At 43.7% G+C, this 17,486-nt stretch overlaps 1 protein-coding gene across 3 annotated transcripts in view; it reads right to left on the minus strand.

Annotated features, from left to right (window-relative positions):
• Positions 1 to 6,575: 6,575 nt before the first annotated feature.
• ADCY8 (adenylate cyclase 8) overlaps positions 6,576 to 17,486 on the minus strand; it is a gene marked incomplete at its 5' end in the record, with an annotated part of 216,621 nt that continues 205,710 nt past the window's right edge. For all 3 annotated transcript variants that reach the window (XM_081258526.1, XM_081258525.1, XM_081258524.1), the window contains 2 exons: positions 6,576 to 7,094; positions 9,928 to 10,042. In XM_081258526.1, coding sequence (XP_081114652.1) covers positions 6,607 to 7,094; positions 9,928 to 10,042 — 603 coding nt within the window. In that variant the 3' untranslated portion in view covers positions 6,576 to 6,606. The remainder of the gene's footprint in view (positions 7,095 to 9,927; positions 10,043 to 17,486) is intronic.

The raw sequence follows: 17,486 nt of genomic DNA on the forward strand, positions 1-17,486 counted from the left end.
GTTTGGGTTAGTATGGTCATTTCTGCGGGAGAGCAAGCTGTCACTCAGAAGGACCTTTGATCAGTTGATCTCTGGTTGCCTACGCGTGTAACACACTGCTTCTCTAGTTGCTAACGATCTCTATCCCCTGGGATGGCAAAGGGGGCTAAGGGTGGGACTTCGGGTGTTAGGGAAAGTCTGAGGTTTGCTGCTGCCATTTGTAATAACCATCAGTTTTATATATGAGTGTAGGAGGGAAGGAATAAAGACACCCAACAAGAAAGGTTTTTCAAGGAACAACATTTCTTTATTTTTCTTCTATTGTTCAAATGTTTCTTTGGATTGGGAACCAGGACCACTTTTTTGGTTAAAAAGGAAGCATGAATGTGCCCTCACAGTCCTTTGGAGTGGCAGATTCCGTGTGTGTGTGTGTGTGTGTGTAGAATTCAGAAGGGGCTGTGTTTTGTGTTGGGTCCCAGCAGAATGGCGATGGGATGTGAAGAGTGGGAGCCAGAAGCAGAGTTCCAGTAAGGGACCTGGTGGTTGGCAGGCATCATGGGGTTTCCACGGGGATTTGAGCCAATCGCATTCAGGCCCATGGGGCAGGGAGGACCTAAGTGACCTCCCGGTTATAGGGTGGTCTTACTTACAGTGAGCAAAGGAAAAGAGGTCAGAGCACCCACATGGAGTCAAAAGGGCATGAGACAAGGAACCATCTTCTCAGCATCCCAGCTCTAATTCTGCATCCGGTTGGTGAATCTTGGCCAAATGTGTCCCCCTCTTTGGCTTTAGATTTTTATTTGTAAAATCAAGACTTTGGACCATGCTCTTTAACCTCTTTTCAGCTTTAACACTCAATTTTTTAGATAGAGTTTTTCAAAAATTTATTTTTATTAATTTTTATGAGCTTTAACACTCAATTTTCAGCTTTAACACTCAATTTTTAGATAGAGTTTTTCAAAAATTTATTTTTATTAATTTTTATGAGCCTCGGTTTCCTGAGGAATTGGGAAAATAATATCTCTCCCTGAGCATTCTTATGAAGATCAAATCAAATCATATTTGGAAATGGACTTTGTAAACTGTAAAGTACTCTGAAAACATTAGTTTTCATAACCATCATGGTTATGATAATGTCAAGATAGGGGATTAGTGTATTACAAAAAGACTATGTTTGAAATTATTATTTCCAAACAGAAACTGATTGCATTTCAGTCACACTGTCTGTTTTATAAAAGGTAAGGACAAATGCACAGAGTCGACTCAGAACAGTTAGGATGCTTGCTCAGAGAACGGCGATATTATCTTCCCGGGGTGGGAGGTGGCAGGAGGGTGGCTGACGTGCAGTTAATAATTGAAGTAGGCACAGTGTGTCATTCTGCAGGGCCCCCTGCCCCCTGGTAACTCATCAATAAAATATTGGGTTCAGTTGTGTGGAACCCACAGCTAATCTGAGAGAAACATTCTCACTTGGAAAAGCTGGTTGGCATGGGAGCCAGAGTGTCAGAAAAGCCTGTGGGTTTGGAATAAAACTGCCATGGAAAGAAATGAGTTTCCAATACCCCATCTCTTACTGCGTCTGAAAGGACAGCCCTGAAATCAGGTCAGCAGCAGTCACTGTGGCCCTGGAAGAATTCCACCCATGGCAGGGAGGCTCCTGCCTGCTGTCTGGCTGCCCCCCTGCCAACCCCACCCCTGCCCTGCAAGATGGCCACCTTCATCCCAGGAGTGGTCCAGACCCTCTGACTAAGGGTTGAATCTCCAAGGGCCCGGGGAGACCTTCTGCAGCCCTTTAAGTAAACCCACATGCTTTACTTTTTCTTAATTATCATTTTTCATTCTAAAAGGAACGCCTACTCATTAAAGAAAAATTTGCAAATATGGACAAGCAAGATGATGTCAAGACAAGGTAAAATGGCAAACGTCCACTATTTCAATAAAATCATTGCGTGTTTAATAATAACAAGCAACATGGGAGTGCAGCAGAGGGCCAAGATGCTGAGGGTTTTAGATGCATCTTCATGCATCTGTTATCTTCATGGCAGCCTTACCTGGTGGCATGGATGACAATCTTGCAACTACACTCCAAAACCCAAAATGGTGTAGAAGCTGAAGTTTGTTTTATAACTAATTTGGGGGCTAAACATGACCTGAAATGAGTCCTATTTATAGCCTTTAGTTATGCTACTTGGTGTGAATATTCATGTATTGTTACAATATTATTAATGGGTTTAATTGTTGAGCACGGCCTCAGACCCCTCTGGGATGTTTTCTAGTATTTGGCATGTTTACCATATCAAATCTGAAAACTTCAGAATTCCAAATCACAATTGCTTCCTTTGCTATCTCCCTGTAACTGGTGAAGAATCTGAGGGGCAGAGTTTACGCCATTTGTCTGACATCAAACAGCTGAGGAGGAGTAGAGAGAGGATTCAAACCCAGGTCCACGCATCTCAAGAAACTGCCCTCGTAACTCTCAGCCCAGTACTTCCCAGCCTTTCCCATATCCCAACATACACAGCGAAGGATAACAGTTGTTTGACCCACTGCGGGGAGAAGATGAGGCTGCTTGGGGCCAGGGCAAGTGGTCCAGGCTGTCTCGCCGGCAGCTGCTGCACCAGAGTCCTACAGTCCTCACCCGTTTACACAGCCTGCAGCCCGCTGGCGGGGAGTCTGCCCAGACTTTCAACTTTCATTTAAAGAATAGGATTCACCCATCACAGGGCTGGGCAGTGATGCTTCAGGGCAGGAGCCTAGAACCAGAATACCTGGGTTTCAATCCCAGTGCCACTATTTTCTGGTTGTAAGAACTTTCCAGGGCAAGTTGCTCAAGGTTTCTGTGCCTCAGTCCCCTTATCTGTAAAATGGGGATGATAACATTGTACTTACTTCCAGCTGAGGGCAGCTACACTCACATGGTCCCTAAAGCAGGAGGGAAGCAGTAGAGCTGGTTCGGGGGGGGCGACTCTGAGCTCAAGACGATCCTCCTGGGAATTTCCTGGTGGTCCAGTGGTTAGGACTCGGTGTTCAATCCCTGGTCGGGGAACTAAGACCCCGTCAGCCATGCAGCATGGCCAAAACAAATAAAAGATCCTCCTGACTTTATGGGATGGTGGATTGGTAGGTAGCAGGTCCTCAAATCCAGCCCTTGGATGAGTAGGTAGACACCCTTTCCTGTTCTCTAAGAGGGGCTGTGCTTGTCTCATGGGAAACTGTGCATTACCCGTGCAGGCTGATAAATAGAAGGTGGGAGCAACCTGGATCAGCACTCAGAAGATGTCAACATTAGGCCAGAATACAGAGCTGTTGAGAAAGCCTCTCTCTTAGGCCTGAACATACGTAGACTAAGCCAGCCCCCCTCTTCTGTGTTTCTCTTTGCATTTCACCATTTGGGGCACTCTACCTTCTGCCAGAGTTTATACTTGACGTTTCTAAGATCAAACCTAAAATGTCACAAGCAGAGTTCAGAGGGGAAAAGGTGAGGTTGGAGCCCTTGGCTGGAATATTATGCTAGGTTTGTTTCTGAGTTATACCGGGTTCCTGGAAATCACCTGACATTTGGAGTTCTTTAAACAAATGAGCGGAGTAAACTAAAAAGTAGGTAAACAGAAAATATCTCTCTAATTTCAGGAAGACTGTCTCCCTTTCCTGCCCCCTCTAGCCTTATTCAAGGCCCAAGAAGAGGCGTGCTTCTCGACTATTCAGCCACAGGCCAGTTGCCTGCTCCTGTCTCTTGCCCTTTACCCTTTGTATGCAAAGTCTGCACGTCCACTGGGGCCATGAAACGGGCTGGCCGGCGGGGCAGGCACTGAATGCTTTGGGGCTGGGCGTATTGGAGCAGAGGGAGGATGCCCGGTTGGTGGGGTTCTTGATGATCTGATGGAGACTCTTGGCACTGCCTTGCCCCCTTGCCCCTCTGCTTGACGGAGCCCTGAATGAAACCACGCCTCCCAGAGTCAGCATGGGGTCCCCATCACCTCCATCTCTCCCACCCCAAGGCTCAGCATCACTGAATCAGGGTTCTGGGTGAAGCTTCACAGCCACAACCTCATCATTACCCCTAAATTGGCAGTATCCATGGACCTGGGCTTGGCCGGATGCTTCCTCCCTTAAAGTCTGCCCAGCCTAGGCAGACCTTAGGACCACATTCTGCTTCTAGTCCAGGGACTTTTTTTTTTTTGGCGGTACGTGGGCCTCTCACTGCTGTGGCCTCTCCCGTTGCAGAGCACAGCCTCCGGACGCGCAGGCTCAGCAGCCCCAGCTCACGGGCCCAGCCGCTCCGCGGCACGTGGGATCCTTCTGGACCGGGGCACAAACCTGCGTCCCCTGCATCGGCAGGTGGCCTCTCAACCACTGTGCCACCAGGGAAGCCCAAGTCCAGGGACTTTGTCCTGAGTGCTAGCTCAGAGTTTAGGGACAACCTCTGTCCCTGGTAGCCCTCTCCCTGCGGTAGGATCCAGCTCATCAGGGCTTGTCTGCTTACTGGAGCCTCTGCTGAACTGTGCCCAGGTTCCGGAAGGGCCCTATGCTCTGGATTAGACCAAAGCCTGACGCCACACATCAAGTTTTCTCTGTTGGATACTGTGCTTTTGCAGCCTGACTGCCTCTACCAAGGCTGGTCTCTTTGCCGTGATGTTTGCTGAGTCCCTGACCCACCTGAACTCAGCTTCCCCCTCTATCCTGTGGCTCCAGCTCTCGGCATGTCCTGAGCTTTACCTTGTTTAAATGTCCTCAGCAGGTTGGGCTGAGTAAACCTCGAGGCTTTCTCCGAGTCTTCGAAGATAATTACCCCTGACATTGGATGAGGGCTTTGTTTACAGAGGCTTTCACCTGACACCCTCTTCTCGTTCCACCGGGACCTCCTGTATTTCTTTGATACGAGAACAAAAAGCATTGCAAACATGGCCACTCAAAAGTCAACTACCCAGGGGCTTCCCTGGTGGCGCAGTGGTTGAGAGTCCGCCTGCCGATGCAGGGGACATGGGTTCGTGCCCCGGTCCGGGAAGATCCCACATGCCGCAGAGCGGCTGGGGCCGTGAGCCATGGCCGCTGAGCCTGCGCGTCTGGAGCCTGTGCTCCGCAGCGGGAGAGGCCACAACAGTGAGAGGCCCGTGTACAGCAAAAAAAAAAAAAAAAAAAAGTCAACTCCCTTTCTGTACTTTGTGCTTCTCAGGAAAGGGTAGTTTCCCTTCTATCACAGGGGTCTCACCTGAGATACCTCAGGTGGGTATTTCCTCCAGAGCGTATCTACTGTGGATTCATCACCTGGAGCTAAAGTCTCTTTTAAATGAGCTGTTGTTAAGGGTCAAGAATTTAGATAATGATTAGGATTTCATACTTCTTCCGTTACTTAAATCTTGTCCCTCCTTCCAACACAGAACTTACCAGAATAGCTTCGTGTTTGCACACATGGGCTTAGACAGGTGTAGATTCTCATGGAAGAGACAGCGCTTTCCTCTCAGTAGTGAACACAGGAAGAATCCACCCCCTAACTTCCCTTACGGTAACGTGAGGCCAGTGACTGCGTTCTGGCTGGTGACAGGGCAATAGTGTAGGCAACTCTCAGGCCTGGCACCCAAGACCTTCTGGGTGATCGCCCTTCCCTTCCCTCTCTTCTCTTCAGCTGGCTGGATAGAGAGGATCAAGCAGAGGCATCCAAGTCCGAAGTGGAAGGAGACTAAGTCCCGAGATCACTGCCTGGAAGGCCTCTGCCCTACATGCAATAGGACATAAATCACAGCTAAGTCTCTTATTTTGTTTTAACCACTAAGAATGGGAGTTATTTGTTACGGCACTTTTATTGACCAGTACAGTGCTGAGCCTAGTTCTCAAACTACCTATAAGGTCTTGGGCAATTCCTTTCATTGTTTTGAGCTTTCTCATCTATATGAAAGTTTCCTGGCAGGCTTTGCGGTCATAGGAGAAGAGCTTAGGAGGCAGTCTTCCCAGGAAACAGTGTACCTGCCTGAACCCACTTACCCACCTGCTGACTTTCTAACTGTGGCTGCAGCAGATCAAGTGGCCTTGATCCCACCTCAGGGCGTCTGTACTTGTTAGTCCTTCTGCTTGGGTCACTTTTCTCCCAGGTTCCTTGGGTTGCCTCTTTCTCATCATTTAGGGCTAACCCTTTGCATCATGTCCTCAAAGACATGGTGCCTCCAGTTCAGGCAGCGTCCTTGACCTCCTGTTCTTTATCACAATTGTCCTATCACAATTTCTCATTGCATCTACCCCTCTCTGAACGCAGAGTATTTAGGTATTGGTTTTTAGGAATATTATCTATTAACATTATCCATTAATATTATTGTGTGCCAGGTACATGACAAGCACTCAGTAAATGGCAGTTCTTAATGATGAGCCCACTGTACTGAGTCTCTGTTTACAGGTCCCTCTTTCCCAAGGTCAAGGACTAGGTCTTACTTAACTTTGCTTCCCAATAAACCTTGTATGGAAGAGATGACCAAGAAATGTCTGTGACGGGAGAGAAACTCAAATCGTGTCTTCGATCTAGTGCATCCAAAGACCAACGAAACCATCCTCGTTCTAAAAAAAATTAAACCTTTTTATTAGTATATTTATTTTATATATAAAAGAAATACAAAAAAAAGAAACACAAAGAAAACACTTTTATGGCAACTCGGACTTGTCGGTGCCTTCGGCTTGGGCTCCCGGCTCAGGCCCACTGGGTGTCAGCAAAGTCCGCCGGTTGTAATGGCCCTTGATGATCCCCGTGGTGTTGTTCTCATTCAGCAGCTGCTTCTGCCTTTGCCTGTTAAGGGACTGGACGAGGCCCAGGACGACCGCGGCCAAGGAGTACTGCCCGGGCAGCCTTCTCGGCGGCAGGATGAACGGGTTGGGTTGGACTCTTCCCAGGAGAAAGTACGTCTTGATTTTTCCTTCCTGTTCACTGATGCCCTTTACATAGATCTCCCCTCGGTAGTCAAAGGCAAAGCCCTGGTCCTTCAGGATGAGATAGGTCTCCTCTGGGACCTGGATTCTGCCGCTGACTCCCGTGCTGTCCATTCGACTTGCCAGGTTCACGGTTTTGCCCCAAATGTCATACTGTGGTTTCTTAGCGCCGATAACGCCAGCTACCACGGAGCCGTGGCTGATGCCTGTGGGTGAACCAGAGAAACAAGAGATGAGAGAAGAGGGACGTCAAGGAGGGGGCCGCTCCCTGCCTGGGATAGTGACCCTTCAATGAAGGCTGTGATCTCTACGGATAAACGGCAGGGTCCAGATCCAGCCTCAGTCACTCATTAGATGTGTGATCTGGGTTGGGTACTTAACAGATTTGGACCTCACTTTTCTCATCTGTCAAGTGGAAATAATTAAAGGAGGTTGGTATGAGATGATATAGGTAAAGCCACTGGTATATTACCAGACAACCAGTGAGTGCTCGAGAGACAATAATTATTACTCTCACATGGATGCTGACTTGTCTTAGCCTGCGGGATGGACAGGGCACTGATGTCGGGATGCTGGGATCGCCTCTTGCCTCTGTTGTCACAGTGCCTTGAGAGCTTGGGCACACCTTTTCCTTCTCTGTCTTAGCCCACGTCCTCAGCATCATTCCCTGGGTCCGTGGCCACAGCCTCCTAACACGCCTTCCTGGATCCCTGCTTGTCCTCCTGCAGACCATCCTCCATGCTGCTGCCGGAACCAGAGGGACTTTCTGATGCACATCTGATCAAGTTACCACCCACTTCAACACCTGCCACAGCTCCTTTAGCCTATGGGGTAAAGCCCCGTCTCCTCAGGTTCACAGTCTAGGGCTTCTCAGAGCTGGCTCTTGCCTAACTTGCCAGCCTCATTTTTGTCGCCACCCTCTCCCTCACCTTTGCACCGTATCCATACTGCACTGCTCGAGTTCCCCTAACCTGCTGGCATTTCCACCTCTGTGCCTCTGTCCCTGGCTTTCTCTCTGCTTGGACTGTCATTTACTCCCAATTCCACAGGCTATTTGGTAGATCACAATTTCAATACCTCCTCCTTTAGGAAATACAGACTTTTTAAAAGGAATGACAGTATTCCACTAAACACATTCATGGGCATATATGTCTCCTTTTACTAGACTAAGGATTTCTCATTCATTCTGCAAACATTGACTAGGCATCTACTATAAAGCAGACACTGTTCCAGGTATTGGGGATATGGTGGGAAAGAAAAAAGACATAGCCCCAGCCCTCATGGAGCTTACCTTCTATTGGGGAGAGACAGAAAATAATTTTAAAAATGCAGTATAGTATCAGTGAATGATAAATGTGATAAGGAAAAACCAATCAGGTTAAAGGGATAGAAAAAAAGAGGAGGGTGTATTTTGGAGTAGGGTGGTTAGGAAAGGCCTTTCTGAGCAGAGATCTAGAGAAAGTGATAGTATAAGCCATGCAGATATCTGGGTTAGATCATTTCAGGCAGAGGGAAAAGCAAAACACACACACACACACACACACACACACACGTATAAGATAGAACTGACTGTGAACTTCGAGAAACAGTTCTTGCAGAATGCATGGGAATCACAAGGATGGACTTTGCCCTAAAATTTGCAGAGCCCTTCCATAACCACTATCCCATTCACATCTCTTCTTACTACTATGAGGTAGGCAAGGGAGGTAATAATATAACTCCCAGTTCACACATGAGGAAACTGACACTCAGAGGGTTTAAACGACTAGCCCAAAGTCATAGAGCTGGTTACAGCAGACCCAAAACACAAAGTGAAAGGCCCAATCCCATTGGGAACATGATTTTCTAACCTCTGAACTATGCCAGGAGAATAATGTATCACACCAAGCGTTGGCCTTAATTCCAGCAACATCTCCTGAAATTACACAGCCTTTGTTCAAGGTTATAGTTCTGCTTTTTATTCCCAGTTCAATCATGTATTCATTGATTTCAGAAAGGACATGTAGGGTTGTTGGAAGATCTGGAAACAAGCCCTGAGCACCCCACCCATAGATCAAAATATAAAAATATCACTTATTTATTCCAGTGAACAAAGGCATGTGGCATTCCTTAGATCTGACAAGTCAGGTATGGGTATGACTTGACCCTTTATACTTGAAAGCTGCTAAGGGAAAACCAAAAAAGTAAAATGGCATGCCAGCCAGAGGATCTCTAAGACATGAGGACTGCCGTAACATTTGTTTTAGGCTGCACGCTGGCCGCCAGAATGTCACTGGTCTCAGTCAGGAAATCCTGGAGTCGCTGGCAGGATGACCATTTGGTTGTGTGATCCTAGGCTAGTTACTCCCCTTCTCTGGGCCTGAGTTTGCCCATCTGTACAATGGGAATGTGGACTAGAGCAGGGGCTTTCAGACTGTGCTTCAGGAGGCCCCCTCAGACTCCACAGAGATGCTGAAGAAATTAACAAGTTATCCAAATTGTAGCTGACTATTATCACATAGCTGTGACTGTTGTCATTTTGCACAAGGGTGTCCCTAAGCCCAAAGGAGGATGAGCTGTGTGGCCGAGTGAAGAGCTATAAAGCTAACTGCTTGTCCCTGGCTCAAGTCAGCATGTGACATCCTCAGGAACAGAATCCTGCTTTTGGCTCAGGGTGTCATCCAGGAGAACGGGAGAGTAACGCATTGACCTCCAGTATCTGGTGATGTAGAAGATGGGAGGAAATGATTGATTAGACAGCTACCTCTCTAATCAGGGCCTTGTGTGGGTGGGATTCTGGACAAGTTGGAGGAGAGGTAGCGGTGGTCTATCAGTTGCTTGGTGTTTCTGCACACAGGCCAAAATCCTTCCACTGCTACCAGCATCTTGAGTGAGAGGAAGCCCAGACAGGCCTGTCCTTGGCCAGGTCACACTAAATCTGCTGCATTTTGCTGGAAAAAGCTCCCCTGGCTTGACGCCCAGGGCACGGGAGGGCTCGATAGAGCAAGGCCAGACAGCTCGGTGGGTCCCCGAGGTGCCACACTTCCAGCTGCTACTCACCGATCCGGAGCTCAAAATTGTTGAAAGAATGCTTGTTGATCTCCTGTATGCTTTCGGTCAGGGCGAGAGAGAAGTCGGCCAGGGCACACAAATGTTCCCACTTATCTTCACATTGCTGCAGCAAACATGAGAGAAGAGGTCATTCGATGGGGCAAACAGGAGCATTTCTGCAGCAGGGGTCTGGTCTGTGTCCTACCTCACCCACACATGCCTTCAAGGGAAGTAAGCAGGTGTGTGAGCCCTGTACACCTAAGTCATCAGTGTCCAGAAACACAGGGTACCAGGAAACTTGTTTCAGAGAGTGTAATATGTGTGACTCTCAGATTCCATTCCCCACCCCTACCCTTGTCTGTTCAAGTTGATGCTGTTCACTTGTGTGTGTGTGTGTGTGTGTGTGTGTGTGTACACATCCTTATGTTCATATATGTGAGGTTACCAATCTAGGAACCATGTCTATTTCCTTTGAAGTACTCACAGTGTCTGTTTAATAGATGTTTCACATAGACATTTGCTCTCTGGACCTCAGTTTCCTCATCTATATAATGGGGATAAGCATAGTTGCCCTGCCTACCTCATGAGGACTGAATGAGACTGTGTAAGTGAAAGAATTCTGTGCCCCTCTAGAGCAGAGGTTGGCAGTCAGTAAAGGGCCAGATAGCAAGTATTTTAGGCTTTGTGGGCCATGTGGTCTTTGTCATGACTACCCAACACTGCCATTTTAGCCAGAAAGGAGCCATAGACAAAATATAAATGAATGCATGTGGCTGTGTTCCAATAAAACTTTATTTACGAAAACAGATGGTGGATACATCAGATCACCAATATAGCAGTTGGGATGATGGTCTATCAGTATTTCCAAACTGAAGTTATTTTTTAATCAATACTTCTAATGCTAGCATCCAGTGTTTATGCATTCTACCATCGCCACCACATCAAACTAAAACCTATACAATGTTAATTATTTACATTTAAATTTGTTTTTGGAGGTGGTGATGCTGGGGAGAAAATACTTAAAATTTTCATTAGAAGCTCCTAAGTCAATGAGGCCTTGAAATACAATATTTGATACATGTTTGTGTATTTGTGTTTTGGGGGTATAATTTTAAATTATAACTACAATATATACTCTGGTTTAATTACACTTCATTAAATTATTTATATGAAAGAATCATATCTAGGTTTCAAAGATTCACTTATATATTCCTTGACAGCTACTGGCCCAGTATAAAATCCATGTTTTCTATATTCACCCACACTGTTGCCAGCTGTACCTAACAATTCCCTTTTTTCAAAAAATTTATTTTATTAATAAAGTTCTTTTTAACATCTTTATTGGAGTATAATTGCTTTACATTGTTGTTAGTTTCTGCCGCACAACAAAGTGAATCACCTATACGTATACGTATATCCCCATATCCCCTCCCTCTTGCGTCTCCCTCCCACTCTCCCTATTCCACCCCTCTAGGTGGTCACAAAGCACGGAGCTGATCTCCCTGTGCTCTGCGGCTGCTTCCCACTAGCTATCTGTTTTACATTTGGTAGTGTGTGTATGTCCGTGCCACTCTCTCACTTCGTCCCAGCTTACCCTTCCCCCTCCCCGTGTCCTTAAGTCCATTCTCTGTGTCTGTGTCTTTATTCCTATCCTGCTCCTAGGCTCTTCAGAACCATTTTTTTTTTAAAGATTCCATATATATGTGTTAGCATATGGTATTTGCTTTGCTCTTTCTGACGTACTTCACTCTGTATGACAGACTCTAGGTCCATCCACCTCACTACAAATAACTCAATTTCATTTCTTTTTGTGGCTGAGTAATATTCCATTGTATATATGTGCCACATCTCCTTTATCCATTCCTCTGTTGATGGACACTTAGGTTGCTTCCATGTCCTGGCTATTGTAAACAGTGCTGCAGTGAACATTGTGGTACATGACTCTTTTTGAATTATGGTTTTCTCAGGGAATATGCCCAGTAGTGGGATTGCTGGGTCGTATGGTAGTTCTATTTTTAGTTTTGTAAGGACCTCCACACTGTTCTCCATAGTGACTGTATCAATTTACATTCCCACCAACAGTGCAAGAGTGTTCCCTTTTCTCCACACCCTCTCCAGCATTTATTGTTCCTAGATTTTTTGATGATGGCCATTCTGATTGGTGTGAGGTGATACCTCATTGTAGTTTTGATTTTCACTTCTCTAATGATTAGTGGTGTTGAGCATCCTCTCATGTGTTTGTTGGCAATCTGTATGTCTTCTTTGGAGAAATGTCTATGTAGGTCTTCTGCCCATTTTGGGATTGGGCTGTTTGTTTTTTGATATTGAGCTGCATGAGCTGCTTGTATATTTTGGAGATTAATCCTTTGTCGGTTGCTTCATTTGCAAATATTTTCTCCCATTCTGAGGGTTGTCTTTTCATCTTGTTTACGGTTTCCTTTGCTGTGCAAAAGCTTTTAAGTTTCATGAGGTCCATTTGTTTATTTTTGTTTTTACTTCCATTTCTCTAGGAGGTGGGTCAAAAAGGATCTTGCTGTGATTTATGTCATAGAGTGTTCTGCCTATGTTTTCCTCTAAGAGTTTGATAGTGTTTGGCCTTCCATTTAGGTGTTTAATCCATTTTGAGTTTATTTTTGTGTATGGTGTTAGGGAGTGTTCTAATTTCATTCTTTTACATGTAGCTGTCCAGTTTTCCCAGCACCACTTATTGAAGAGGCTGCCTTTTCTCCATTGTATATTCTTGCCTCCTCTATCAAAAACAAGGTGACAATATGTGCATGGGTTTATCTCTGGGCTTTCTCTCTTGTTCCATTGACCTATATTTCTGTTTCTGTTCCAGTAGCATACTGTCTTGATGACTGTAACTTTGTAGTATAGTCTGAAGTCAGGGAGCCTGATTCCTCCAGCTCCATTTTTCTTTCTCAAGATTGCTTTGGTTATTCGGGGTCTCTTGTGTTTCCATACAAATGATGAAATTTTTTGTTCTAGTTCTGGGAAAAATGCCATTGGTAGGGATTGCATTGAATCTCTAGGTTGCTTTGGGTACTGTAGTCATTTTCACAATGTTGATTCTTCCAATCCAAAAACATGGTATATCTCTCCATCTGTTTGTATCATCTTTAACTTCTTTCATCAGTGTCTTATAGTTTTCTGCATACAGGTCTTTTGTCTCCTTAGGTAGGTTTATTCCTAGGTATTTTATTTGTTTTGTTGCAATGGTAAATGGGCGGGTTTCCTTAATTTCTCTTTCAGATTTTTCATCATTAGTGTATAGGAATGCAAGAGATTTCTGTGCATTAATTTTGTATCCTGCTACTTTACCAAATTCATTGATTAGCTTTAGTAGTTTTCAGGTAGCACCTTTAGGATTCTCTATGTATAGTATCATGTCATCTGCAAACAGTGACAGTTTTACTTCTTCTTTTCTGATTTGGATTCCTTTTATTTCTTTTTCTTCTCTGATTGCTGTGGCTAAAACTTCCAAAACTAAGTTGAATAATATTAGTGGTGAGAATGGGCAACCTTGTCTTGCTCCTGATCTTAGAGGAAATGGTTTCAGTTTTTCACCATTGAGAACAATGTTGGCTGTGGGTTTGTCATATATGGCCTTTATTATGTTGAGGTTAAGTTCTCTCTATGCCTACTTTCTGGAGAGTTTTTATCATAAATAGGTGTTGAATTTTGTCGAAAGCTTTTTCTGCATCTACTGAGATGATCATATGGTTTTTAACCCTCAGTTTGTTAATATGATGTATCACATTGATTGATTTGTGTATATTGAAGAATCCTTGTATTCCTGGGATAAACCCCACTTCAGCATGGTCTATGATCCTTTTAATGTGCTGTGGGATTCTGTTTGCTAGTATTTTCTTGAGGATATTTGCATTTATGTTAATCAGTGATATTGGCCTGTAGTTTTCTTTTCTGTGACATCTTTGTCTGGTTTTGGTATCAGGGTGATGGTGGCCTCATAGAATGAGTTTGGGAGTGTTCCTTCCTCTGCTATATTTTGGAAGAGTTTGAGAAGGATAGGTGTTAGCTCTCCTCTAAATGTTTGATAGAATTCGCCTGTGAAGCCATCTGGTCCTGGGCTTTTGTTTGTTGGAAATTTTTAATCACAATTTCAGTTTCAGTGCTTGTGATTGGTCTGTTGATATTTTCCATTTCTTCCTGATTCAGTCTCGGAAGGTTGTGCTTTTCTAAGAATTTGTCCATTTCTTCCAGGTTTTCCATTTTATTGGCATATATTTGCTTGTAGTAATCTCATGATCCTTTGTATTTTTGCAGTGTCAGTTGTTACTTCTCCTTTTTCATTTCTAATTCTGTTGATTTGAGTCTTCTCCCTTTTTTTCTTGATGAGTCTGGCTAATGGTTTATCAATTTTGTTTATCTTCTCAAAGAACAAGCTTTTAGTTTTATTGATCTCTGCAAGCGTTTCCTTCATTTCTTTTTCATTTATTTCTGATCTGATCTTTATGATTTCTTTCCTTCTGTTAACTTTGGGGTTTTCTTGTTCTTCTTCCTCTGATTGCTTTAGGTATAAGGTTAGGTTGTTTATTTGAGATTTTTCTTGTTTTCTGAAGTAGAATTGTATTGCTATAAACTTCCCTCTAAGAATTGCTTTTGCTGAATCCCATAGGTTTTGGGTTGCCGTGTTTTCATTGTCATTTGTTTTTAGGTATTTTTTGATTTCCTCTTTGATTTCTTCAGTGATCTCTTGGTTATTTAGTAGTGTATTGTTTAGCCTCCATGTGTTTGTATTTTTTACAGATTTTTTTTCCTGTAATTGATATCTAGTTTCATAGCGTTGTGGTTGGAAAAGATACTTGATACGATTTCAATTTTCTTAAATTTACCAAGGCTTGATTTGTGCCCGAAGATATGATCTATCCTGGAAAATGTTCCATGAGCACTTGAGAAGAAAGTGTATTCTGTTGTTTTTGGAAGAAATGTCCTATAAATATCAGTTAAATCCATCTTGTTTAATGTGTCATTTAAAGCTTGTGTTTCCTTATTTATTTTCATTTTGGTTGAACTGTCCACTGGTGAAAGTGGGGTGTTAAAGTCTCCTACTATTATCGTGTTACTGTTGATTTCCCCTTTTGTGGCTGTTAGCATTTGCCTTATGTATTGAGGTGCTCCTATGTTGGGGGCACAAATATTTACAATTTTTATATCTTCTTGGATTGATCCCTTTAATCATTATGTAGTGTTCTTCTTTGTCTCTTGTAATAGTCTTTACTTTAAAGTCTATTTTGTCTGATATGAGAATTGCTACTCCAGCTTTCTTTTGATTTCCATTTGTATGGAATATCTTTTTCCATCCCCTCACTTTCAGTCTGTTTGTGCCCCTAGGTCTGAAGTGGGTCTCTTGTAGACAGCATATATCCAGGTCTTGTCTTTGTATCCATTCAGCCAGTCTATGTCTTTGGGTTGGAGCATGTAATCCATTTACATTTAAGGTAATTATCAATATGTATGTTCCTATTACCATTTTGTTAATTGTTTTGGGTTTGTTATTGTAGGTCTTTTCCTTCTCTTGTGTTTCCTGCCTAGAGAAGTTCCTTTAGCATTTGTTGTAAAGCTGGTTTGGTGGTGCTGAATTCTGTTAGTTTTTGCTTGTCTGTAAAGGTTTTAATTTCTCCGTCGAATCTGAATGAGATCCTTGCTGGGTAGAGTCATCTTGGTTGTAGGTTTTTCCCTTTCATCACTTTAAATATGTCCTGCCCCTCCCTTCTGGCTTGCTGAGTTTCTGCTGAAAGATCAGCTGTTAACCTTATGGGGATTCCCTTGTATGTTATTTGTTGCTTTTCCCTTGCTGCTTTTAATATATTTTCTTTGTATTTAATTTTTGATAGTTTGATTAATATGTGTTGTGGCGTGTTTCTTCTTGGATTTATCCTGTATGGGACTCACTGCACTTCCTGGACTTGACTATTTCCTTTCCCATATTAGGGAAGTTTTCAACTATAATCTCTTCCAATATTTTCTCAGTCCCTTTCTTTTTCTCTTCTTCTTTTGAGGCCCCTATAATTCAAATGTTGGTGTGTTTAATGTTGTCCCAGGGGTCTCTGAGACTGTCCTCAATTCTTTTCATTCTTTTTTCTTTATTCTGCACTGCTGCAGTTATTTGCACTATTCTCTCTTCCAGGTCACTTATCCGTTCTTCTGCCTCAGTTATTCTGCTATTGATTCCTTCTAGAGAATTTTTAATTTCATTTATTGTGCTGTTCATCAATGTTTGTTTGCTCTTTAGTTCTTCTAGGTCCTTGTTAAACGTTTCTTGTATTTTCCCCATTCTATTTCCAAGATTTTGGATCATCTTTACGATCATTACTCTGAATTCTTTTTCAGGTAGACTGCCTATTTCCTCTTCATTTGTTTGTTCTGGTGGGTTTTTACCTTGCTCCTTCATCTGCTGTGTATTTCTCTGTCTTCTCATTTTGCTTTACTTACTGTGTTTGGGGTCTCCTTTTCACAGGCTGCAGGTTCATAGTTCTCATTGATTTTGCTGTCTGCCCCCAGTGGGTAAGGTTGGTTCAGTGGGTTGTGTAGGCTTCCTGGTGGAGGAGACTGGTGCCTGTGTTCTGGTGGTTGAGGCTGGATCTTGTCTTTTTGGTGGGCAGGACCATGTCCAGTGGTGTGTTTTAGGGTGTCTGTGAACTTATTATGATTTTAGGAAGCCTCTCTGCTAATGGGTGGGGTTGTGTTCTTTTCTTGCTAGTTGTTTGGCATAGGGTTCTCCAGCACTGTGGCTTGCTGTTTGTTAAGCGGAGCTGGGTCTTAGTGTTGAAAGAGAGAGATCTCTGGGTGAGCTCTCGCCAATTGATGTGACGTGGAGCTGGGAGGTCTCTGGTGGACCAGTGTCCTGAACTCAGCTCTCCCACATCAGAGGCTCAGGCCTGACACCCGGCCGGAGCTCCAAGACCCTGTCAGCCACATGGCTAGGTATGTGGGGGAGTTTCTTGCCTTTTGGGAAGTATGAGGTCTTCTGCCAGCGTTCAGTAGGTGTTCTGCAGTAGTTGTTCCACATGTAAATATGTTTTTGATATATTTGTGGAGAGGAAGGTGATCTCCACGTCTTACTCCTCCACCATCTTGAATGTCCTCCACAATTCCCTTTTTGATCACATTTCACTTCCTTTCTACAAATTCTAACCATGCCCACCATTTAAGAACTGATTTAACTGTCATTACTTTTTGATAGTATTTTTATTGTAAAATAAAAACCTATTTGCATATTTTTAACACTGGAAATATTTGACAAAGCTCAGATTCTTTACCATAATAATAAAGTCATTTAAATGAACTTGTTGTATAATGATTTAACTCTCCCTAACTGTTAAACATTTACTAAGCAGGACTAACCAAGTCTTCAACAGATAGTACTATTACATACATGCTGTGACTGTAAAGATATGGCATACTGGTAATATCTAGAATATTAGTGTGTCTATTTGAGAGGACCATTGCTGAAAAGAGATATTTCAAATTTTCTTGGTATAGGATTTGAAATGTGTAGCAATTTGCAATGAAATTTGTTATTAGAGGCAAAAATATTACCAGTC

This window comes from Mesoplodon bidens (assembly GCF_964165515.1).
Source record: "Mesoplodon bidens genome assembly, chromosome: 16".
Taxonomy (NCBI): Eukaryota; Metazoa; Chordata; class Mammalia; order Artiodactyla; family Ziphiidae; genus Mesoplodon; species Mesoplodon bidens.